The 25,212-nt window shown below is 42.4% G+C and overlaps 1 protein-coding gene across 1 annotated transcript in view; it reads right to left on the reverse strand.

Annotated features, from left to right (window-relative positions):
* Positions 1-824: 824 nt before the first annotated feature.
* Positions 825-25,212, reverse strand: part of BORCS5 (BLOC-1 related complex subunit 5) — a 65,010-nt gene continuing 40,622 nt past the window's right edge. The window contains exons 3-4 of the mRNA XM_086885896.1: positions 22,438-22,595; positions 825-4,682 (exon numbers count right to left, since the gene is read on the reverse strand). Coding sequence (XP_086742022.1) covers positions 4,452-4,682; positions 22,438-22,595 — 389 coding nt within the window. The 3' untranslated portion in view covers positions 825-4,451. The remainder of the gene's footprint in view (positions 4,683-22,437; positions 22,596-25,212) is intronic.

Here is a 25,212-nt window from a genome sequence, read left to right on the forward strand (position 1 = left end):
AGACAGTAGAAATGTGGTAATTAGGTGAACTACTGTCTTTGCTAACTGTATTCATCAGCTAGGTGCTCAATACACTGCAACTCACAGCACAAGTTGCAGACTGACTTCTACCAGAAAGTGAGGGCATGAAAAGCCTAGACAAGGGGGACAGCACTAGGGTCCTAATAAGACTGTTACTTTTTAAAGCCAAAATCACTGTAATTCAACTGAACTTACCTAGCCAGACATCTTAATTAGCCAGCCATACACCCAGCTAGTCTGTATTTGTTATTAATCTGCAATAAAAGTTCTAGCACTTTTAGACAGTGTAACATACACAATACCACAACTGCATTATACACACAAACCCACAACTGAGCATTCAGATAGAACAGTCTTCCTAATACATAAGCTTTGCCTGGCAACAGCACTCTCCTTTTGAATCCTGCCTGCAAAGAACTTCTTGGCCCTCAGGTACAAATGGTTGCTCTGAGGCAAACTGAAGTGTTTCTGCAGTAAAGCCTTCAGCTAATTCTGCACTTCCAAGAATATTAGAAAGAGTCACCATAAATAGAAAAGGAAAGTGAGCTATTTCTTGTCTTCTGCAACACCCACCCCTCTGGGAAGGGGCTGCTTTCCTGGCATGTAAAATGCTACCAAACACTTTTGGAGCATTGTCCTTCTGCAATGGATTGCTCACTTTGAGGAGTGGATTTCAGCTGCTGTTTCCAGGGGCTCCCACCATGCTCCACTGCTGTAACAAAGCCAAAGTGTGACACTACAGGCAACAATGAGGCTGGGGGATCAGGCCATTAAACAAAAAACAGCAACAAAACTAAAAGAAACCCTGTAAATTTGCCTCTCTTTATTCAGTATCAACTGTGCAGGTGAAGGTTCCATCACCATTTCGCTTTCCCAGTGCCAAGTCCCAAGCACTGCGGCTCACATCTTGTACTCAAACTGGACATTAGTGCCAACCAGAACTGGGACAGCCTTGGGGGAAAAAAAAACAACCAGCATTTATTTTCATTCTGGGGACATGTTTCCTCTCAGTCCCATGACAGAGGCAGCCCCAGAGCAGCTGAAATCAGCCACGTCCATGGCACAGAGTGGGTACAAATAAAGCTGAGGTGCACTTGCACTGCCCAGACACTGCGGTTGGGAAGTGGGAATGAAGAATGAGCAATTAGGCAATTGGAGAAACAACACACATGGAAAAGAGCCGCACCAAAGGTTTTAATGCTAGAGCTGTGGAACATGGAGCATGTAGGAAGCTGAACAGGGTAACCACCCATAAACCATGGAGTGGTCACCCACAACGCTGACAATCAAAATACCCTCTGGCAGCTTGGGAACGGAGGGCTGTTCTATCAGTACCTTGGGAAACTACTGGCACACAGTCTGAGAGAGGAGCTGGCTCATGCAACCAATGGGCCTGTGAAAACGTGTATTTCTATTCTCTCTGTGTAAAAGCTTGGAGGAGGGGAAAACACACTTTAAATATTTAAGTATATTTAAATATATTTAATTTAAAATACATATACTAAAAAAATCCAAAAAACATGAAAACTCTTCTCTCCCCTTCAGCAGATCTTCACAGGAATTGCCCAGCAGGTAGCCTGGCACTTAAGCACCCTGTCAATGCATTCAGTGACAAAAACAACGGAAATAACAAAGCAAACCTGCTCTGCATGGGCAGCACAGTGACCAGTGTGAGACACAAGCAGCACCAGTGGCAGCACAACGGGAGAGCTGCAACAGCAGAGTCCAGGGAAGTGCCAGAGCAGCTCAGGCCAGAGAGGAACCACAGCCCCAGTGACTCGTCCTGCTCCCCAGCTTTTCACAGGATCACATACCAAGAAGCTTAGGCTCTACCCCAGACCACACACCACCCAGAAAACAGAGAAGGGCAGCAGTGTCTGGTTTCAGGATAGCATGCTAAATTATTCCCTGTTCAAAGCACTAAATTTGTGCTAGAAGCAACAGCTGGTACATTTTCAAAAGATACCTGAGGCCTCATTTGGCCTGGAAGAAGACATTCATAAGCAGAAAGGTGATTCCAGTCACATCTCCAAGCTCCTGCTAAACAGCATGGGAGGGAAGCATCAGTCTTACCCTGAGCATCACTTGCATCTGAGCTGAAGCTGAAAGCAGCATGTGGAGCAAAGCCACAAGGACCAGTCGAGCAACAAACAGCAGCTCGAGAAGATGTGGCAGGACACGTCTCACCCTCAGCAAGAGGGCCAAAGATTTACAGTTCCTGAAGGCAGTGACAATGTTTTAAATAAAATTGTAAACTGTCATTCAAGGGCAGTTAGAGGGTGCATGCTTCTTACAGTACCCATGCAAGAGACTATCACCTGTGGAATGAAGGTGATACTGTGAGCATTGTGATATATGTGAGCATTGAAAATGGTTGGCCTTCACATTTCAGCTCTTATTTCTTTCTAGTTTAGATATGCCTTCCACAACCTGCCCTTGCTGTTCAAGAAGCTCTGTCTGTGAGGCCCAGCAGCACAGCCACAAGCTTAAAGACCAGTGTTCCTAAGAACAAACTTTCTCCCATTCTCAGCCCAAGAGCTTGGTGTTTTCTGGCAAATGAGGAAGGAACTGATTTGCAGAACTTGCTCCTGGCAGCCTTCAGCTGGGAGTACTACTCCTTTCTCCTCATTAGCACTGCAGGGAGCAGTGCTTTAATCTGATACTTAATGGCCTGAGGCCAAATGTCTACAAGCCTCAGAAAAGTATCTTACAGGAGAGAGCATCTGCCTTGAGATCCAGTATCAGGACCTTCCCAGTGGCACAGGCTTCCAGCACACTAGGGTGTGGGACACTCATGAGATCACATCTGGCAGACAGCTGAATGTTGCATATTTAAAACATCCAGACAGCAGCATCTGGACAAGGAGGACAAAAATGGCTGCTGCCACTATTTAAAGCAGCTCAATATTCTTGTGTGTCTGATGGTGGGAAGCAGAGATACATTATTCCATGTATCCATGGGACAATGAGGACCCACAAAGGCATGGCCATGACAAACAGCTTTTCCTGGGTTAAGTCTCATGTAAGCTTTTAACAATCCAAGTGTAAAACATGGCAGGAACCTTTAACAAGGATGGAATTTTGATGTTTTATGCTGGGCAACACACAGCATATGCCTGTGTACATGCAACTGTGTAAAACCTCTGGGGTGAGAGCGGCAGGCAAGGAGACCTGCTGCCTTTGCTAAAAAATCCTCATGCTGAGTTCCCTTCCCTCCCTGAAGCAGTCAGTCCCGCTTCCCAGGACATTCCAGGGGGCTTCATTTCTACAGGACTCTTCTTCTGTATAGTGTTCAGCAAGCCCTGGAATCCAACCACCACCGTGGTTCTGACAACACATCTAAGTTGGCTGCAGTCTGCATGACAAAAATTCATGCTGGCCTTTGGGAATGCAACAAGAGAACAGACTGTTGCTTCTTGCCACCAAGCAATAATTATTACAATCAAAAACCTACTGCACTGTTACTGAAGGGCCCCATGGTTTCAGTCATTCAGCAGCATGCCACCACCAGCTCCCGGCACAAGGGTAGATAAACCAACAGAAAGAGCCAAAGGACTTCCTGTGTCTCTCCCCTCCAGCCTCACACACTTGAAGAAGCAGATGCACCCCACTGGTAAAAAAGGACAGCACCAAGGTAACTTGAGTGTCCCAATAAAAAAAGACACCTTGCGCCCAACTTTGGGATGCAAAGTGAGCAGGCTGGTATCGGTGCCTGTCAGAGTGCCACCAGCTGGGGCATGGGGACATTGCCAGGGCAAGGGGGAGAGGAACACTAAGGTTTGCTTTACACCAACAGACATACATATCTAGAACAGTTCTCCTTTACAGCCTCATAAATTAGTGAGCCCACAGAAACAGGAGCCTCAAGAACATGCTAAAAACCCTGCCATGCAAACCATGTTAATTATGATAATGGCCAGATTTTAATAAGCCAGTTCCTGGCTCCCACACTTTAACCTATAAAACACACATATTTCCAAGGCCAGGGGATCTCAGAAATACCTTCCAGCCATCTTAATTGTCTAAACCCCAGTGGCACAAAAAACATGTTAGAGGGTTTGTCATACCCCATATCCCATTGAACTTTTTTTAGTAAAAAAAAATAAATCATATGAAAGGAAATTCCTCCTCTGTAAACCACAACTAGTCACAGCAGTGAAACAAATGTGTCTGCACAGGCGGTGTAGTGGCAAAGGAGACAGGAGGGCAAGAGGAGGGAGATGAGAGAATGGTAAATCATCTCCTTTGGGGAGCTCCTGGATTCCTGACTGTGCAGTTCTGGCAGTTAATGCTGCTCTCCCTCTGCTGCTCTGGCAGAGAGTCCAGCAGCAGTGCTGCCCACTCCAAACACCTGCCAATGCAGCCTGCTGGAAATGCATCCATGCCAAACATGGAGCGTGGAAGGTGAGGAGGGGGGAACTGCCAGAGTGCTACGACCTCAGCTCCCGGTCAGGTTTCATGGAGAAGGGCTCCAGCCGCTCCCCCTCTGGCAGGAGGCTGTTCAGCCGCTCCATCAGTGGCACCGTCTGGTCGATGCCCATCTGGATCCGGCGCAGGATGGCAGACATCTCGTTGACCTTCTGGATCTGCTCCGCATACTTGGCGTACTTCTTCTGGCGCTCCTGCATGAGGCTGTAAAGAGTTTCCACAGAGAGGTCCATCTGTGTAAAAACAAGCAGAGCAAGGCTCATTAGGCCAATTGTTGCCGCAGTCCTTTCAGCACACCGTCCTTCCGAAAAGCAACCACCTTGGATGCTCCACTAACAGGAAGTAACAGGCAGCTACAAAGGTGCTCCTCGGAAGGTACATAACCAGTTTGTCATGGAATGGGACGACTCATAGTTGTATACCAGGGAGAACATATGATGACCTCAATTCTCCACCCAAATACCTAAATACCTGATCAGAAAATTCTTCATTTGCAGGAAAGCCAACAGGTACTGCCAGGGATTTCCCAATAAACCCACACACACATCCTCCAAGTTATCCAAACCCAGGGAACTCACGGCCTCTGCCTACACATGAACAATATTTTCACTGGAGAACATTCATTTGCAAGTGTTAAGCTCTACCACAGTTGCCAGTGCTGATTTTTCTCAGTTTAGCCAGGTTACTCTGCAACTAAGCCTGTTAACATGAACAGCTGTTACTACCATCATCAGGAAAACTCCAGCCTTTGGAGAACCACAATGGATTGCTAGTGTCCCCAGTTTCCCTGAAATCCAAAAATAAGAGTGTTATAAGTGACCCCATGAGAGACATTAAGTAAATTAGCTATGCAATTAAACACAGTCAGGATCCAAACATGGCTCAAGCATGATGACAATGACAGGAACTGCAGTGCTGTTCCTGCCACTGAGTGATGAAGGCAGCCTTTATAATTCACAGCCCATTTTTCTGTTCAGACAGACCTGCAATCTCCAGGCAGGACTCAGCCACTACCTGCCAGTACCTGACACACAAGCCCAGTCAAGACGGTGTAAGCTGTTTTACATATCCTAAGATATCTACCACATGTTCCAAGACCTCAAGGGCTCACTCGAAGCTTGGTTGCTTTGGCTCACTGTAACTGTACTTAACAACCCCAGTGACTCCAGTGCACTGGCTCTTCCAACAGGGATGTTTTTGTGGAAAGCAGTCCCCTGGCTTGAGACTCAGCACAAGGCCACAGTGGCTGGGAGTGAAGGGCAGCAGTGGACACACACTGAGCAGTTTTAGCCCACTGCCACCTCTTACATTGTTTTCCTAAAGCTTTCCATTTCTAATTGCTCCCAGAGGAAGGAGGTCACTGCTCATGATGAAGCAGCCTCAGGGAATCGATGCTGAAAACTCCTGGTCTGCCAAGAAGCACAGGTTCAAACAATATCCCTCTCCTGAATGGTGTGACAGTCAACCTGTCTGGTGGAGGACAGTGACCATACCTGTCACCAGGGAAAAGAGTGAGTGAGAACCAGGGAGAATTTATTAGTGCAGTGCTAAGAAAACACAAGGTGCTGACCTGACCTGACTTATACAGCATGGAACAGGCAGGTGTAATCCTGACCCCATGTCCAGTGCTATGGGTCTGCAGGGGAGAGTCTGCAGCAAGGGAGGACTGGATGGAAATGGTGCAACACTGGAAGGCCCCACTGAGGAGGGAGGGCCAAGCAGAGAGAACTCTGCCATCCCAGGGGTGGCAGCAGGGTTGGACACTGGGCATAAACTGCTGTAGTTGTATGCGCTGACAAACCCTTTCAAATCCTGGGGAGGAGGTCAAGTCAAAAATAGTCAGGCAATATTTCATTGACAAACCTAAGTTGCAAACAGCATTGAAAACAAACACACAAGTTTCTGCTGAACTGTCATGGGGATTAGGGGGCATTTTTTCCCCCCATCACTTCCATCAGAATTGCATATGGTACCAGTAGACATTTTATTTTGCCTGCACTTTCTACTGCTCTCAGGCTGAATTCTTGCTATTTGCTTTCCTCTGAATTCCCTTCTCCATGCCTTCATGCATGGGACAAAATAAAAACCAGACGAGCAGGAAACTCTAAATAGAGTGGAAACAATTTAAGCCTACAGAGGGGTTTCTATTAAAACTCCAGCTTAATAATTTAGTAGCTTGGGGCTAGCTCTGTAGAGAGAAGTGTGTAAAAAGCAGACCACCACCAACCAGTAAGTTCAATCCACTGCCTAAAAACATCCTACCTAATGAGAGACAGTGGCCTGGAGGGGCAGCCAGTGGGAAACCTGCCAAAAGCCAGCACGGCTCATTAAACAGAGCAGCATGGGGACCCAGGCAAAAACCTCTGGTTTTGAAGTTCTCCTCCACTGGCAGGTTCTTCACATGGCCTCACAGCACTGTACAAGAAGCAAAGCTGGCACCCACCAAGCTTTCAAGCAAAAGGGGCCAAGGCCCCTCTTTCTCTCCATTCCAGTAATTTCCATCTGCTGACTTCTAGGCTCCTTGTGTAAGAATGAGTAACATCCACTTACTAGTGGGGAATGAGTGGAGAAGCTGATGCTGACCTGCAATAGGAAGAAGAAATGCAGAGTGGCCTCCAAGGACTTTGCTACCTTTGGACATTATTCATAGCAGCCATAAAAAAAGCTGCTTCACAAGAAAGAGAAAGGGTAGAAGTGAGCATTTCGTATGATTTCCTTACACCTACCATCCAAGCTTGCCTGCTAAGGGAGGCCACAGCAGCTGCATAGCCCAAGACACAACAGGGAGAACTGAAGTGGAGCAACTGAGGAAAGGTCAATTTTTACTCAGTCTGAACCTGGTCTTTTTAACTATCAAAAAAAAAAAAAAAAAAAAAAAAAAAAGGCAACTACATGTTAATTCCAGTAGATAAATGCCAATGTCTCTCTCAACTTTCCTTGAAGCAGGCCTAAGTACACATTTACATCCTTCCTGCCTCTTCCCCTTCCAAGTGAGCTCCTCCAGAGCCAGACCTTGTGCTTTTACCTCTCCTGGCATGCAGTCCCATTCCTCTGGCACTCAGATGGGGCCTTAAGATTCTGAGAGTCAGCCCAATTTACCTACCACAGAGACTAATACTGGCCTGCAAGAATCCATAATGATCAGGGAACACACATAAGAATCCATCTTATTCCTATCTATTTAATTTTATACATCATACAGTATAAACAAAAGCATTTGGAAAAGAGGACCTGAGGTAGAATCTTGTCCCTTGCCTACAGCCAAGGCAGTCCAAGACACCCTCAAGGGTCAGTGAGTGAATTTGCCTTCTCTGAAGAGTTTCCATCAACTCCCGCATCCCGCAGCCCTGCCACATTCTCATCTGGAAAACATTCAAGTCTCAGACTTCTTGCCCATCCCAGACTGTGAAGCTCTCTGGGAAGTCCATCAAGACACCCCAGAGCCAGTAGTTCTTCACTGTCCTACAACCATCTGAAAGTGTTTATTTGAGTCATTGTTTCTGCTCTGGTTGCTTCAAGCTTTCTATGCCAGGCCACCAGAGCTGAAGACAACTCCCTATTGCCTTGAACCGATCAGATATGACAGATGTGAAGCAGCATAGTCACCAGTCCCTGACAGCCTCACCATCACTAATCTGTCCTTCTGTCGTGGTTTTAAACCAGTAACTAAGAAAATTACTTATATTCTTGCTGTGAGATATGGATTAGAACAAGAGCAAAACAGGCATACAACTTAAAAGGGAAAAAAAAAAAGGAAGTTTATTGACAAACTACAACAAGAACACCAGAATAAACCTCCAGAAAAACCCTTCCATCCCCTATCTACCCACCACTTCCCCGTTCACATGACAACAGAGACAAAAACTCTGGAACTTTGATGGTTAAAACAGTCCCAATTCTTGCTAGTATTTTCACCAGTCTTTATAGAGAAACAGAAGTTTCTTCCTCTTAATTTATGGAGTTTCTCACAAGAAAACTATTTTTGTTATAGTTTTCTATTGCCCTAATGTTAGCTGCTCAGAGCTGCTATTATTAGATTTCACTCCTCCCATTTTCACATCACTCTGAAGTGTGTATGGGCCATGAGTCTAGAGATAGCATTTTTAAGGATAAGTTATTCAAAGGCAAAAAAAGTCTTCTTCATCTGTTTCTGTGAGCTTCACCAGAAAACAGTTTTCTCATTGCCTCTCAAGGCTTCAAATCTCCCAGCACTTCACTATACTATAATTACTCTTTACTCAAATTTACACTTTGAACACTATTCCTCTCTAGATCCTATATCATGAATTAAAGGAGTTCTTTTCAGGACTTCATTGTCCAACTCCATAGTTTTAACAGGGAGATATTTCAGCTTAATTAAAGCATCTTCTTAATTCTCTACCTTTCCTGAAGCTTCTTTTCTTTCCTGTCACTGGTAGTTTATAAAGTCTCTTTTCATGTTGATCTCTCTCCCTCTCTCTCTCTGGATAAAAAGATTAATCCACAAGTCTCATCTGGGTAATGAAAGAGTTAAAATCTTGCCCAGGCTTTTGTAGATGGTTTGGTGATCTCTGCCGAACAGGAGCTGGAGCCGTCTGCGATGGAAAGTTCCTCATGGCTGCTCTGGAGAGTGTAGTCGCTGCTCCAACCCGCTGCAAGTCCAGGGCCTCTCTCTCTCTTCACTGGGCAGTTTCTAGTGAATGTAGTTACAGCAAAACCTGCAGCCGAGCCAGAGATCGGCTCGGCCCTGCCCGGGGAAAACCTTCCCCAGGCCCCCCCCATCTCCTGGCCGGGAGACGGGGCAGGCCCGGCCCCATCCCCGCCCGGCCGCATGGCCTGGGCAGGGACGGGAAGCCTGGAGCTCTGCCACCCTCCACAGCCAGAAAACAAAGAGAACCCAGAGAGCTCTGCTTTTACACTTTAAGGTAGGGTTTACAAGTTGATCCCACTTTTCAATGGCCCAAACTGCTGTCAATTCCCAGCAATGACCGATAATTGGTCAGGAGAAAAGACTCCTAGCACTTCCCAGCAACGCCAACTCTCTTAAAGGTAAAGTAACTCCATGACACCTTCAAACATCACCACTCAGTAAGCTACAAACATCCCCAGCTTAGTGGTACAGAAAAGTTTCTGGAGAATTAGAAGACTGGACTTGAAGCATGTTAAGAAGCAACATAACAAAGCAAAAGGCAGGAGCCAGCGTGTGATGTCAGAGTCCTAATTTTCATCAAAGCAAGAGGTTCTGCCCCATCTGGAGTTGAGAAAAAAAGATGTATTCTTAATGAAGGGGTGTGAGCTTCTAATGCATATGTTATTTCTTTCCAAAAATCATTCCTCCTGTCAAAGCAAACCTGAGACTGGACATGCCCAGAGTAAAAGACAGGATCTTTCTCCCCTTCCTACATCAAAAAGGGTACAGGAGTTTCTTCAGTTTTTCTTTCAGAAGCATAGGATCATATAAATGGACAAGCCTAAAACTCACCATCCAGCATGACATACTTTTTTTGTACAGCCAGTGACATTCAGAATTTGTGTGTTTTGTCTCAAAGCTCATGCCTCCTCTGTGGATTATCATCAGCAGGACACTAATTTATGCATCAGCTTCACATTTAAACATGAAATGATATCTACTGGGCTTTTCTTTTGTCAAATGAAAAAAGATTAATAATTACTTCCAATGACACTGCAAGATGGATATTTCCTCATTTAAAAGGGCCCCAGCACAGCCCCTCCTACTACACCATTCACATTGTCAGCCCTGAGTCCCCTCTGCATTACACAGGCCCATTTGTAACACCACACTGATGAAACACAAAAACAACTGAGAATACTGTCAGACATCTTGCACACCATAAATTCTTGCATTCATTTAAAAATTCTTCTTGGCCCACACTGCCAAGCAGAATAAAGACATTAATTTAGCCCACAAAAAGACTGAGGTCAGCACTGGCCAATGCCCAACTCTTTTCAAGAGACCACACTGAAAACCAACCAGTGCTCATACACACACATATATATAGATATACTTCTTACTTGGCATTGTTTTATAGTACCCCTGTCATGGGCACATGAGTGTCCTAAGCTCTCAGAAACAAAGGTCACATCTTGTTAGCTCAATGATTGAGAGACTAAAAACTACAGCTAGACACATTTTCCCTAGTTGCAGAACATGTGAATGCAATCAGAAGTTCATTAAACTTGGAATCAAAGTTCTAGAGAGGCACTGCTGACATTCGTAACAAAACATATGCATTTCATAAGAAGATGTTTGGACATTCCCAGCTTCTCCAGTCCCTCCTAAAATGCCAGTAAGGCAAGAAGATGTTTTTGTTTCCCCCCACATTTAGTAACAGCCTTCAAGAGCTCAGCCAGACATGCATTTGTCCTGTGTCCTTCTGTCCCAACAATTTCCTCTCTGCTCCCATCCCCTATGGCTGCCCCTCCAAAATACAGAGCTCTTAAGGTGTAACCCTTATTTCAGAAAGTTTTTTTGCTAGAACAGCACTCTGAGCACAAACAGCCTTTCCTTCACATTGTCAGGTGCTTGACTGGGGTTAAATGAACATCTTTCCGCAGCTGCACACAAACCACATCAGAAAGTGGCAGGCAGGAACATGACTGCATGGAGTATTAGTCATGATGTGCTGGTGTGAAAATACTTTTCCATCAACACACTTAAAACTGAAGACAGCTCCTCTTTCTGTACTGCCTGAAAACAAATGTGCTCAATGAATGGCTTTTTTTTTCTCTTCCCCCCTCTCTTTGATAATGTCACGCAAAGTCAGCACTATAGATTGCGCTGACTTCCTGATGCTGGGAACATCTTCTGTTTCTCCCACTCAGCACACACTGGTAAGTGATAAACTGACTGGGCAGCTTCTGTGCCAGGGTACAGAGAGAGATACTCAGCCATAGATCTCACCCCTTTCTCTTCAGCTTCAGCCATGATTACAGCTCTCATGGAGCTGTACTCTTCCTCTGCCCCACTGCCAGGCAAACAACTGTAGTTTGTGTTTAGGTTTTCCTTATCACATCTGAGATCAAATTAATTGCCAAAATATTCCTCTTGCTCCCTCTGTGATCTGTCATTGCTGTAAACAATTGCTAAGGGCTATTCTATCTAAGCATTGCACAGATCACAGTCAAGTTAGAGAATGAAGAGTAACTATTTTAACTGGCTCTGGAACTGAAATATAGCAATATTAATAGATACATCAAGGCCCTTACTCCTAAAGACCTACATTAAACCCATGCTTAGTCCCTTAGTTCTACAGTAGATATATGATAACACGTATCAACATAAATAGCTGCACCTGTAGGAACAAAATTTAATTATTCTGGGAGGCTTTGGGTCATACAAAAGCATTCAGAATTCCAAAGAATAAGGAAGTTTATTGTTGAAATAAACTTTTCCACCTTTATGTCAGTCTTTGCCTGACTATTGTATTATTGGACAGGATGTGTTTGTCACTCCCACACAGTGTGGCCTCCTCAGCCCATATCTCCCTCGCAGCTCCAACTGTAGCCCTCCCTGCCTGAGAGCCACTAGCATCCCTCTGCCAACTGGCAGGCCCCCAAAATTAAGTTATGGCTCCTATCACTGACTGGTGCTAAAAAAAGAGTCCCAAAGCTATGACTGAAATAATACCTACCTCTTGCACAGACCTAATGCACCCACAGGCTTCCAAATGTTCAAAAAAGATAGGGCCTCACTTCACAGAGGTGGTAGAAGATGGGCAGCAAAATCTGACAGCCAGCTCTCTAGTTTGGACACATCTCCTGTCACAGTCCCATTCTACTGGTCTGTCTTATATTTCCCTCAACACCACAGACACCAATCATCTTTGTCTTTCAAAACAGCTAACTATTTTCACAAAAGCAAGTGAAACTCAGGGCACTGCAAAGCAGTGCAAAGCAGCAGTCACACCGTCCTCCTTCAAAGGAGCTGACTAATCACAAGCTTAGTTCTGCACCTAAGTCCTCAAAACAAACTGAGTCTTCCCGCCCTCTCTTTTCTTCAGTGGTTTGATCTTCTGGCCCATGAGCTGGCCTGACAGTCACAAACCAGCAGGATGACATGGTGAAAAGCACTGTCTCTCCCTCCTCCTGCATGTGATCCAGGGTTCAAACTCAGTGTTTGCTGTGGCTTTATCAGACCTAAATGCACAAAATTCCTTAAAAAGCAGAAAGGAAAAAAACCCAGAAAGATCCATTTTAACCAGTAAGCTTTCTAAACTGTCACCAAGAAAAGGTCATAGTAGTTTCTAGCTCATTGTCTTTGATTAATAAGAATGCCTTTTTAGAGCTTTCATTTGCTGCTTTTGTAGAACAATCTACATCCATCTAAGAAGTCACCTCTAAAATTTATCATGGCTAAAAATGTTAAGTTACAGCCTGAGCATTAGAAATGCTTCCATACCTACTCTGAATAACCAAGTTTAAGAAAAATAAATACAAATACCCCACCCAAACAAGACTATTACACCTGTGCGTGCAATAGTCTCGTAAAACCTCTCTTTTCTGGAATACCATACCACAGTAATTAATAACACATTCCTGATCTGTCTTCAATTAGCCATTCCTGGAAAAGAAAAAATATGTATCTGTTACAGATCTATTGCCTAAATGATAACTTGCACAACTCTTATTTCAATCTATTTAATAATTCTGCTAGAAAACACAACCTTCAATCTCCTCTTTTCCTGATTTTACACTGCAGACACATTACTTGCCCACAACACTGCGATACCCAGCCAGAGCTCAAATGTTACAGGATAACAGCAATTAGAAATGTTATTTACCCTCAGGGGGTTATTTTATAATAAATTTCAGTACTTTCAACATGTCAGAATGACTAGCTTTAAGCAAACTGATTTTTCCATCACAAGTAATCTTTGATTTGAAAAGAAATGACCACTATCATTAATGGGATGTTTCTCAGAAAACACCACCATTCTCATTTCAGAGTGAAAACAGCCAGCATCATTACATTTGCAAGCCATCTGCTATTTATTCTCAGCTTCACAGATGGGACCTGATAGCTGTAGGTCTTCTTTTCCACATGTCCTACAGAAGTCTTTCAGAAAGGAATGATATTGCTGTGTTTAGTCAGGGTTAGACATACTAGAAGAAAATTATATTTAAGTAGAAAATGCTATTAAATGTGGTCTCACAGAATGCAAAGGAACCGAGTTTTAACTATTTCCTACTGGGTGTGAAGTGTGAAAAGGATTATCTAAGACTCTCTCTTTTTCTCTGGGGAACTGCAGAAAAAGCTGGGTTCACACACCCTGGCACACACTGCCAGTCCAACACATCTGGGTGCATCAGACCTCCCTCCATGTGCTCTGCACATGCCTTGGGTACATGCAAGAAGGCTGAAGTGTTAGATTAGCATGGACATGAGCCCAGCAGTTAGGATTTGGGCATTTCTGGACACCTGAGAGCCCTGCTGAAAGTTTTGCTCTTTTCCTGCCAGCCACATTTCTCATATTAAAGTCCAAATCAATTTCCTTTCATCAAAGAAACTCAATGGCATGTCAGTTCTAACAAAAGTCAGTGATAATCTGAAAAACACCTGAAACATCTATCTGTAACTCTACCTTCCTTGTTTGAAAAACACACGAAATGAGCCAAGTACACCCCATTGATGTCCAGGGGAGGATCTATTCCTTCATTCCCAGAAGAGAGACTTTCAAGGCTGACTTCATGATACTTCCACAGTGCTAGAGCTCAGACATTCCAACAATTTTCTGGAGGTCACAACATCTGGACAGTAAATGTTTGGCTTCAGGAAAGCCTCAAAGATATCTTGAGCACTGTAGATTGTTTACAGACCAAGCTCTTCTGAGGCTATAGACTATTGTTCAAAATAAAGTAACAAGAGTACAAACCATGAGAGATCAGTGATTCACACAAAAGTTCAGTGTGGCAGTAGTGCCAGCCCTGATCCAGTATGAGCATTCATTTCTATTGTATTCATTTGTAGCCTCAAGATTCACATAAAGCTGAGTATTTCTTTCTTCGTTTTTATGTCTACTAAATAATCTCTAGAATAAATTGATCAAATGCAAGAAGGCATTTGAAAATTTATAGTACAATCTTGTAGAAAAACTTATAATTGAAAAGGAAAAAGTTCAGTATCTGTGTAGCCTTAGGTCAGGCATAAGGAAGAATTAAATTCTAGACTCAATTAAACAAAAGGAAAAGTTATGACCCAAGAAGCCTTTTTGACCTTAAATACTCTTATAAATTCTTTACCATATATTGCTGTTAGGTTGATTTCTTTTACAACTGCTACCTGAGCCACTTCTTTGGAACTCATGGCTGGATCTCATCTGATTCGGGATTTTGTCTTTAGACAATTTGCAGCAAGTCCCAACAGCCACTCTTCAAATGCATCACTTGCTGCTCCAGTTAAAAAAAAAAAATTTAAAAAAATTAAAGTCTTATTTTTTGTCCAGTTCACTACAGTTTTGGCACAGTTCATATACATGATTACAGGGAATTCTACTATACTACAGTTCAGCATTTTATCCAGGCTTCTAGAGGCTGATACCACATCCAGTCAGGAGTAATGCCCACATGAATTAATTAATAGTAAATCATATATTTCATACCTCAGAGTAGTGCTGCAATAATGGCTAATAAATGTTCATGGAGAGGCATTCATGCCCCAGTGGCACAGAAACACTTAGGAAACATTTAGGAAACCCTACCCTTCATAAAAAGCAATGCAGGCAGATTACTTGCACTAAGGCTTTGTAATGCTTTCAACATGAAGTCATCTCTGCAGATCACATCTGATTATTACCACAGTGCTAATTATGGAGCTGCTAACAAGGTTCACCCTGCTCCATCAAGTCTTAAAGTCATCAGTGCAACTCCAAATATTTGCAAGTAAGGCTGGCTAACCTTGTCTGAAACAAAGATTAAACTGCTAAAAAGCTTTTAGCCAATATTCCTGGCACCTCCACACCCCATCCCAATTCTCTGTCACTTAAAGGCAGAGTTGACACCTTGAAAATTTCAATTCAACACTGAAACAGGAGGCAATAGTTAAGAATGAAAGCTTGTAAATTGACTTTTCCTTTATCAACACAATCCTTCAGGGAGGGAGAAGGCCATTTAAAATCTACATTAATGCCAAACTGATTTAGAAAGAGAAATCATATAATTTTCTGTCTTCATTTGACTAAACCAAACAAGCAAAGCTTTTCCAGTTTCCTCCCCAAGATTCTCCGCTCCCCACACATCCTTACAGCCCTCTTCTTGTGTTATGAACTCTCCTTTCTTGAGCATTATGAGAGCTGCACACAGTGTGTTAGATGAGATCCCTCAGCTTTGTGCAAGACAATCAGCATACTCTGAGTTTCTACTGGAAGTACAAGCTGTGAGACACCACAGGTTGATATTTGCTTTTTTCCTATCTCAAATCCCTTTCATGCCCAAATCCACCATCAAGTCTGCTAGCTCTATAATGAAATCTAGCACTTCTTATTCCTATTTGAAGTTCTACATTCGACCAGCTGCATTGGGGTTGGGGTTGTTGGCGTTTTTTGCCACCTGGGAGAACAAGGCTACAGTAAGAAATCTGGCTTCCTAGTTTAAGCAGCCTGTGAGAAGGAACTGAATTATATTCCTTCTAGTACCTAATGATCATAAGCTCCATGCGCTAATCCTGCTAATAAAAGGCTTTGCATGCTAAGACTTGGGATCTTCAGTGACAGCTTCTTAAGCACCTAAGCTCTGTAATAATACAAACCTTTTTGACTGCTAGATGCTTGTTCAACCTTCATTTTCTTCCTTGGAAATTCAGTTCTGGAAAGGATTCCAGTTTAGGTCTTTCCTCAAAAGGCCATAAAGCACAAGAAAAGGGAACATGCTGGAACTGACTACACACATATATTCTAGAAGCAAGGGACTGTGACACCAGACAAAGCACTGCATGTCAGCAAAACAGATTTCAGACTGTCACCAGCGCAAACAATCTTTCCTCTTCCTTTATAACTGCTACATCCCCTGATAAAGTTTACAGGTATAAACCTATAAACCTGTATCACCTGATAAAGCTCTACAACAGAGCACTGGCCATCTGCCTCAGGCATACACTGCTAGACATTAATTCTCTATATTTAAAAAACAATTGTGAAGCCTTTTCAAGAGCATTTTAACAGTTTGGTGCTGACTGATTAAGACACCACCCTACCACTTAAGTGTTCAAGCTACTTGCATAGCAGACTGGAGAAAAATGAGCATCAACATGGTCATAAAGGACATGAAGATTAACATTTTTCCAGCTTAATAATCCTGTGCATTTCTTTCTGCATGATGCTGCCGGTTGAGATTCCAGTCTTTATAAACAACACTTCATTGCTGATGAGAGGAGAAATACAGAGCTGGATAGATTGCCACAGTCCTCATCCGACAACTTCCAAGATGCCAAAGACTAAAGTATTGATTTCTTACAGAACACAGTGTTCCCTAGTTTTTTTGTAAACAGCAGCGTGGCATTAAATCCCTTGAAAATACAAGCAGCATTTCAACAGAGGTTCTTCCCCTTTTCAGAAATATTATAGAAAAAGGAATTTTCAGGCCCATTTCCCTGGACTTGGGGCACTGGTAATTTAAGTCTGTGAACCAAAAGGCTCTATTTTGCTTGCAAGATAACACAGCCTCGTCTAGAACATTTTTATATGTTGTGTCAAAATTAAATACATCTGCATTTTCATTTTTGCTGGGCTTCTTTTAACAGGCTTACTTTTGATTCCCTGAGCCTTCCCCTTTAATGGGCTGAAAGGTAACTTCATGGGCTGGTCCATATGGGCCTTCAAGCAAAGGCCTGAAGCCAAAGATGCATTTTGAACTTAGTAAGGCCACTCATCTTTTGCTGGCCTAATTCAGTTTAGTCAGAAGATCCATCACTCTCAGGGCACGTCTGCTGAAAACAGATTTCACAAACAATCTTGGAAACTCAGGTCTGAAACCACCTACAAGGAAACCATGGCAATAAAGACCTCACTCAGCTGAGTCCTAAAACAAACCAAACCAAAGGCCAGGCATAAAACACCTCCCTCAAACTTCTTCATTTGAGTCCATTCCCTGAAGGGACACTGCTCAGCTGTGACTGGAGTATGGGATGAATCCCAGGCACTCCAGATCTTTCTGCCCATGGGAGGGGGAAGGAGTTAGGAAAAGTGCCTGTGGTGTTTCACGTAGTAGAAGCTCTGTGTGCTTACAGCATATGTGTACCTTGAATCTGTCTCACTGCACCTGTGGCTAACATAGTCCCCAGGCAGGCTAAGTCCTGCCAAAGTTTCAGGCCCAGATCTCATTCATTCCTGGTGACGGAATACTTTCCTGCACTTAGGATAGCTTTTCCCTTTATCACCATCTTAAGAGACCTTGCCCTTCAATCTCCAGCAGGGAACATCAGACTGCTACAAGCTGTCCCTACCACAGCTAGCCCTCCCACCCCTACAGAGTGGGGGTTAAAGCCATGGGCCATGCCTACAGCAAACCCATCCTTCCCTCAGGGTGAACAAAACCATGCCCATGACTTCTGCACACCACATTCCCCAGCAGGTTTTGCCACAGAATGATGGGGTGTCTCTGGTAAGAACCTGCTTTATGTCACAGAAGCAACATAACTGCAAATAAAGCTCAAAAGGCCACATAAATAGCATTCACAAAAAGATAAACTGAAATCCCTAAATCCCCAGATTGTTGGGCACACACAGTGACACATAATGGCTGAATCACAATTTATGAGTCTTAAATGCATGAGGTAAGGTACAACATGCTTGTATATAAAAGTGATTTTCTTGTCAAATGCGTAAGACTTGCTGCTTATAGGAAATAATGACTGAACTTCTGCTCATAATTTTAAAAAGCTGAATTGGGACACATGATGTTGTGTTTGTGTGGCTGCAAAAGTTATTTATTTGTCAAATATTTAAGGACTGTATTTCTGGACAACTTAATACTAGAGAAACTTCAAGTAAAGGAACATTTACTTTTTTGCAGCAAGCTGGTAAAGCAAAAAACAAATAAACAAACAAAAAAAAAAAAAACCAAAACAACTCAAATCCATATACATGTTATTCTGGAGTATTTGTTCAAAAGAATGAACTATTCCCATAGAAGAATTTATAGGTATGAAACAAGCTATACACTGCAATTTTCTGCATGGCAAACCAATTACTGACATTAATACCTGCCTGGACAAAATTTATCTAACTATTATGAATATAAAAGTAATATTTATTATATTTGAAAACAGGGGGGGTTTCCCCCAACTCTACCCCATAGATGCATACCAGCTTAGACTGAGACATTTAAAATTTCATTTTATATTGTAAAAACTGCTCTGATTTCAAAATTATTCGTAGTCTGAGATTCCTATGGCAATAAAAGCTAGAATTAAACACTGCATTAGCATTTGTTTTCAAGGCAAAGCATCAGAGCCCTCCCAGTAACCCATTTCCAAATACATTTTAAGCACAGTGCATCCAGGAACTACATCTGCCTTTAAGGGTACATTGGATACTTCAAAAGCACAACCCCATTGATAATGCTGGAAGTCTACTAAGAAATGCTGAAGATCTTTTCACTCAAAGCTCCTTTGAAAAGTGCTTAGAGGGCTTTCAGTTTCCCTTCTGCTTTCATAGAAAGAAGACAGGCCTCAATTTTCGCATGTTACTAGTAGGTTTTGGATGCTTACCTTCAGATATTTTGTAAGATGTGATTTTTGAGAAGCTTAGTACCTTGTGCACACAATAAACCTTTTTTAAGGCACTGAAACTAGACTATTTTGAAGGCACAGAAAATAATGGGCCATTTCTGAAAATTCAGCTCTGTTCCCCAGCTTTTACCTATTCTACTTGTTCTCTATTCCCTGGTATTCACCATCCCCTATCACATGACTCTTGAAATTCTCTCCCTGGCACCTAAAACAGATACCCTGCACTGGTAAAGACAATATAAAGTAGTCCTCTCCCCACTTATTTGCTGCTTTCCCCCAGTCATACCTTTAGAGCTGGTCAACATTTGTCTTCCAACTTCTAAGGGGTTTTTGTTAGAAACCCTTTGTTTTGCAGATCACAAAACTGGGGCAGGCAGTCCTGCTGAAGAGAGCACATGTGGCTCCATCAAACCCACAGCAGCTGGAGTTCCTCAAAACTTCAACAAGTTACAATGCAAATCTATAGTATTTTCCCTAAAAAGGTGCAAGCACATCCTCTTTTTTTTTTTTTTTCTTGACAGTGAAGATAAAACCTCTTGTCTTAAGTAAATCACTGCCCCTCAAAACCAAAACTCACTCTGGCATGAACAACTGCTGAAAAAAGGCACCTGAACCAACCACCTTCCATCACACCTTCAACTCTTTCCCCTTCAAGGAATCTCTTGGATAAATATATTTCTGCTCAAGAGAGAACACAGACACCTGGAAGCTGCACAGGTTCTACATTTAGGAGCAGATATGGATCCAGCTAACACTGCAAAGAAATTCTGGCTACACTGGGAAATGAGATGGAGAGCAAAGCTAGACTGCTCCCTGAAAACACAGAATGCACAGATGAGTCTGCTCAGACCTGCAGTCGCTACTGTCATGCAAGTAGAGTTTTTTTTCTTTAGATCACTCACTTTCCCATTCAGAACCATTTTAAGTCAGACTATGTGCTGATTTGCAAACCACCACAGTCAATTCTGAGTTATTGAGGATCTATTAATTTACAGCAGTACTTCTGAGTTTTGGCAGAATCCAGGAAACTTCTTTCCTGGTGACACAGACAAAAGATATTTGCTCTGGGACATTTTGTCAAGGAAAGACTAAAAAAAATCCTGGCTGCAGGCAGTGTGAGTGTAGCATATTATACAGCAGGACTATTAGTACAGAGTCTGAAAAGTGAACATACTTCAGACAAATCATAGGAAATCAAAGACTGAAGCCTACCAACATTTTGTAGAAAGTTAAAAACATCTGTCACTTGACAACTCTATTATCAGAAGAAAAACACTTCAGTGCTTACAGTGTTAAAGCAAGGGAAAGGGAAATACTGGCTACCAAAATGGGGATAAAAGAATTTACTGTCCCAGCTTGTGCACACATTCTGCTTTTCACAATACACTTGATTTTCTCTTTCATTTTTATGCTTTACTAAGGGTCAAAGCTTTGTGTATATGGCAAAATTAAATCACTGCTGACAAATCGGTGAAGCCAAAGGCGATCTCCTTTGTCTGCACTTGTAAGGAGAGACATCCCCTGCTCTGGTTCAGCTGCACCCTGTCTTGTCAACAACTGTCAGCAGTGGTTCAATTTAGTGCATCAAGGAGAGCCCAAACAATTTGGAAAAAGTGATTTAAGCCAAGTGGGTCCCACCCAGATCCTCCAGAACACACATTCAGAACAGCCAAAGCAAGAAAAACATTTAAAAATTATTAGGAAAATGAACAGTAAAAACCCACCAGATTTGGCAGAGGGACTGAAAGCATCTTAAGTTACTTTAAAGTTGTGACAAAAAAATACCAAAAAACCCAAAACAAACCACAGCTGATTTGTCAGTTCCCTGACTTCTGCAACTCCCCATTTCTCCATCTCTTTGTCCAAGGAGTCTTTTATAAAGAAGCTAGTGAGAAAATAAGTATCATCATTTAATTTATTTTAGATGAAAGATAATCACAAGTCTTATGAACCAGAAGAAAACCACCGTAGCTAATTTGAAAGGGACTCTGCCACTTGCCCTATAGAAGTCAAACCCAATTAATGAAGATTGTACTGGTGATGTCTACCAAAACTTTAAATCGCATCACTATTCCCTCTCACACTTTAACAGCCGAAAGAATTACTATCTGCTTGGATTAATGCAGTACACTGTCATTAGGCTGGCAATTAAATCCCATTTCTGAGACTGTGAGATCTGAGTCACCAACATCTGCAAATATCTTTACATCTTGTGTAATAGCTGGCCTCAGATCTTGATACACCAAAGTAAAAAGGCCTTTTTAATGCTTCCCACATTGTTTTGGACTTACAACTTCATGATGACAGCAGCTTCTCAAAACAGCCCATGAATCAAATTTATTACCCAGTTTGTCATGTGAGATTTTCTTAACTCTAAGCCAATAGAGCAACAACAAATCAAGGTCAGTGTTTATACTGCGTGAATAAAAATTAACCACGTGCTCAAAAACATTTTTTGACACAATATCAAAAAGGTATTTGATCTCAAGGACTTTTGACATATGCAGAATTCACTAGCTCTTTTACACATCTGGGAGTATCGGAGAAAACACCTCAAGCAACATTTCCCTGTCATGCCAGTCTGTCTTGATTTTAAAAAAAGAAAATCTGGCAGCCATTCTAGTGCTTCCAACATCAGTAGTTGATAACATAAGAAAGACAATCCCACTGCAGGATGACCATCCCAGGAATTAATTCAATCCCAAACAGTATCATTCAATATTTAAACAGATCACTGTTTGGTTTGTGGTAACAGCAGCACCACAGGAAATATTTTTGCCATAGAGGTCAGAAATGAGATGGCATGTTGCAGGCTTTGAAAACAAATCCAGCTCTACAAATCCAGCTCTACAAATCCACTTAAGTATTACCTTCTCCAGCCACAGAATACGTTAAGATAACTGTTTCGTTCCTTAAACTAGACCCTAACCATGGGGCATAATAAAATGTATGCTATACAGACCTAAATAAGGAATACTACCTTAAAAACTTCAGTAATCTTTTACTTCTTTGAGAGCTGCTTGCAGCACTTGCCATTCCAGAGGAGCAGCTGCTGTTTATGGCCAGGCCTCCTCAGGCACAGCCAGCAAACACACAACCTGACAGGACCCACAGGGAACACCCGGGGATGTGGCCTGCAGGGCACACCCGCAGGGATCCTCTGCCCTGCCGAGGCTGCTCTGCTGGCTGCTGCAGGTGAGCCAGGGCCATGCCCAGCCAGCCCCCATGGCCCTGGCACACAGCCCCGGCCCTTCCCTGCTCCGCACCTCCTTGATGCGCTTCACCAGTGCGTTCTGGTCAAAGGCCACGGCCTCTGCACACTGGTGGAGGTGGTCCTGGTACCGGAGGCACAGCTGCAGCACCTGCTGAGGGTCCAGCTTCTCCAGCTTGGTGTTGGTTGGAGATGTCTGCCCACTGAGGAGTCCTACAAAGCAAAGGAAGGTCCAGAGTTAATCTGACTGTTCATACAATTAGTTCATCTGCAATCCAAGAGACATAAGAACAAACCCAGTAGACACAATTTAGGTGGGGCGATGAAAAGCTAGTTCAGAATCATTTAAGGATGTTTTGAACTTATAGCAGTGCATAGAACAGTTTGCCACAGAGCTTGACCCTTCCTGACAGAACCTAAACAGACTCTAAATGCAGGTCCATAACACACATCTCCTTGGTTTTCAGTGATATGCAAGCCCTGTTTTTTCTCCTCCACAAGCAATCCTAAACTGGGAAGAATAAGCCCTCTCCTAATTTAGGTATGCCAGAAGAGGAAGGAGTTGAAATCTGCATTGCCAGAAGGGCACTGGAGTCATACTATTTTCACCAGACTCACGCTACCAAAACTAGAGCTCTAAAAATTCACTGGTCCACCAAAATAAACCTGAGTAAACAAATGGCCCGCCTTAAGTCAAATTATTAGGGGTGGAATGTCTGCATTTTGCCTACCTTGCCTTTTTTAAAGCTTCAGAACTCTTTTAACTTCTAAGGCTTTTCTTTATACTCTCAAACACTTAGCAATATACCTTTTTGTTTCTTTAATATGGAATTAAGATCCCTACCTAATTTCACAACCAGGTTTCACAAAAAGCTCACAAAAAAAAGACACTGGACTTAAAAGTGGGACACAAAAAATATTCAGAGGAGCAAAACTGCCTAGAGAAACTTCTCCTGCCCATTGTTTGTTGCCTATTTGTGCAACTTGAGAAAGTCTGCTGAGCTCAAGCATGTGTGTGCCACACTGACCACCTTCCCCACAGCAGCTGGAAAAAACAACACTAAGCTCTCGGGCCATCAATTTTTTGCTATTTAATTTAGTTACTTTCATTTCATTTTCCTTCAGCATGAGCACCATTTTTTTCTTGTTAGGACACCATCTGTGACAAACTGCACATACACACAATATGCTTTTCCCAAAACATCCATCAAGCTATGTAAACTGAATTCAGTAACTGCACGCATGTGCCCTCTGGGAGTCTCATTTTACAGACAGGAAAAGACATTAAAACAGCAAATGTAAGCAAGAATCACACTAAGCAATTAAAAAGTAATAAATGCCAGTTATTTGGATTGGAAATGCTCTTCTAAGAATGTACCTCAGTGGAAAATGGAAAGTATTTTGAATGGCCCCCATGCCAATTGGAAGCTACAACTGGTGACATCGAGTTCTTGCTAAAGGACAAGAACAAGATAGAAACCAAGAAGCAAGTCAGAACTATCTTATGAATATGAGCAAGTTAAACCTTTTTGAAAACATTTGCAGACCAAAATGAAAATAAAACTAGGGCAATAACTTCATCAAATATGAAGAAGAAGCAGGTTAACATTTCATTGACATTTAACATCTTATTCTCCCAGGATGCTCTCAATTGCTCTTCACACAAAATCTCATCGTAAGAGATTTTTAAGAAAGGTAATTTTGTTTTCCTGATTTGTCCACTACAATTGTGTTGCCTCAGTCAAGAGGTCAGGAGAGGAAACAAACCATTTAGTCCCAAAACTCTGTATTAACAACAGTCCAATTATTTTTTATGCTTTGGAGGAAATAATCTCAAACAAAATCTTAGATTCATCAGTATCAGTTGCAGATCTTTCAAATCTACTTTCAGATAAAGTACAAACTGTGACAGGAACAAACCCACGGAAGAAAGTAAGACTTTATAAAATTGTTTCTGTTTCATGTTCTAGTGCTTGCTCAGTTCGCGAATTTGATCTTTTACAGTATTATCTTGTCAGGATGAATGTTCAAATAATGTTGTCAACTTTTAATATGCTGAATGTTCACATAGGAATGAAGAGTTCACCATACACCTTGAGGCACTTGTCTTGTCTTTGCACTGATCAAATACATGATGCTATCAGACAACTAATTTTCTTTTATTATTAATCTCTCACCAACTTCAAGAGGAAAAAGAAAATTAGACACTGTTTAAGAGATTTAATTAACACAAAGTATGTACTTTGGCCAACTTATGCTGCTTATGAGAATTTTGAAGTGGAACAGGCCAAGGACTGTAAAATAAGCTAATAAAGAACATGCTACTTAAACTCATACTTACGGCCTTGTATAGGTTACATAATGCTAAAAGAAAAATTACTAAACCAATATAAATAAATCTTATTTCCTATCCGGAAAAACACAAGCTCGAGTGAAGGGAGACATTCCCTATTCAGCTGGAATTCCTTCTTAAGAAGGCAGAGGGAGAAATACAATCCAGTACAAATGTTTGGACTAGATGATGCTTGGAAAAGGATGACCTAGGACAGAGACCAGACAGTTAAATGATAAGGTATGTTTTTATTAAAAAGCCTTAAAAGGCCTTTATATCTTGGGCAGTACAAGACCCTGGCCAGGGCTACACCCAAGATGGACCTAAAATGGTCACAAAAAATGGATGACCAGTCACAAGGTCTCACACTTTAGTAAGTCTTGGTCCATCTGCATATTGGGGATAATTGTCCAATTACAGCTTCAGATTATGAAGTCCCATTTGTCTTGTTTTCTCTCTTCAGTCCACTGTTGTTTATGCTTTTGGGCCTGAAACTTT

The sequence above is a fragment of the Cyanistes caeruleus genome, chromosome 4, assembly GCF_971803275.1.
Source record: "Cyanistes caeruleus chromosome 4, bCyaCae1.hap1.1, whole genome shotgun sequence".
Classification (NCBI taxonomy): Eukaryota; Metazoa; Chordata; class Aves; order Passeriformes; family Paridae; genus Cyanistes; species Cyanistes caeruleus.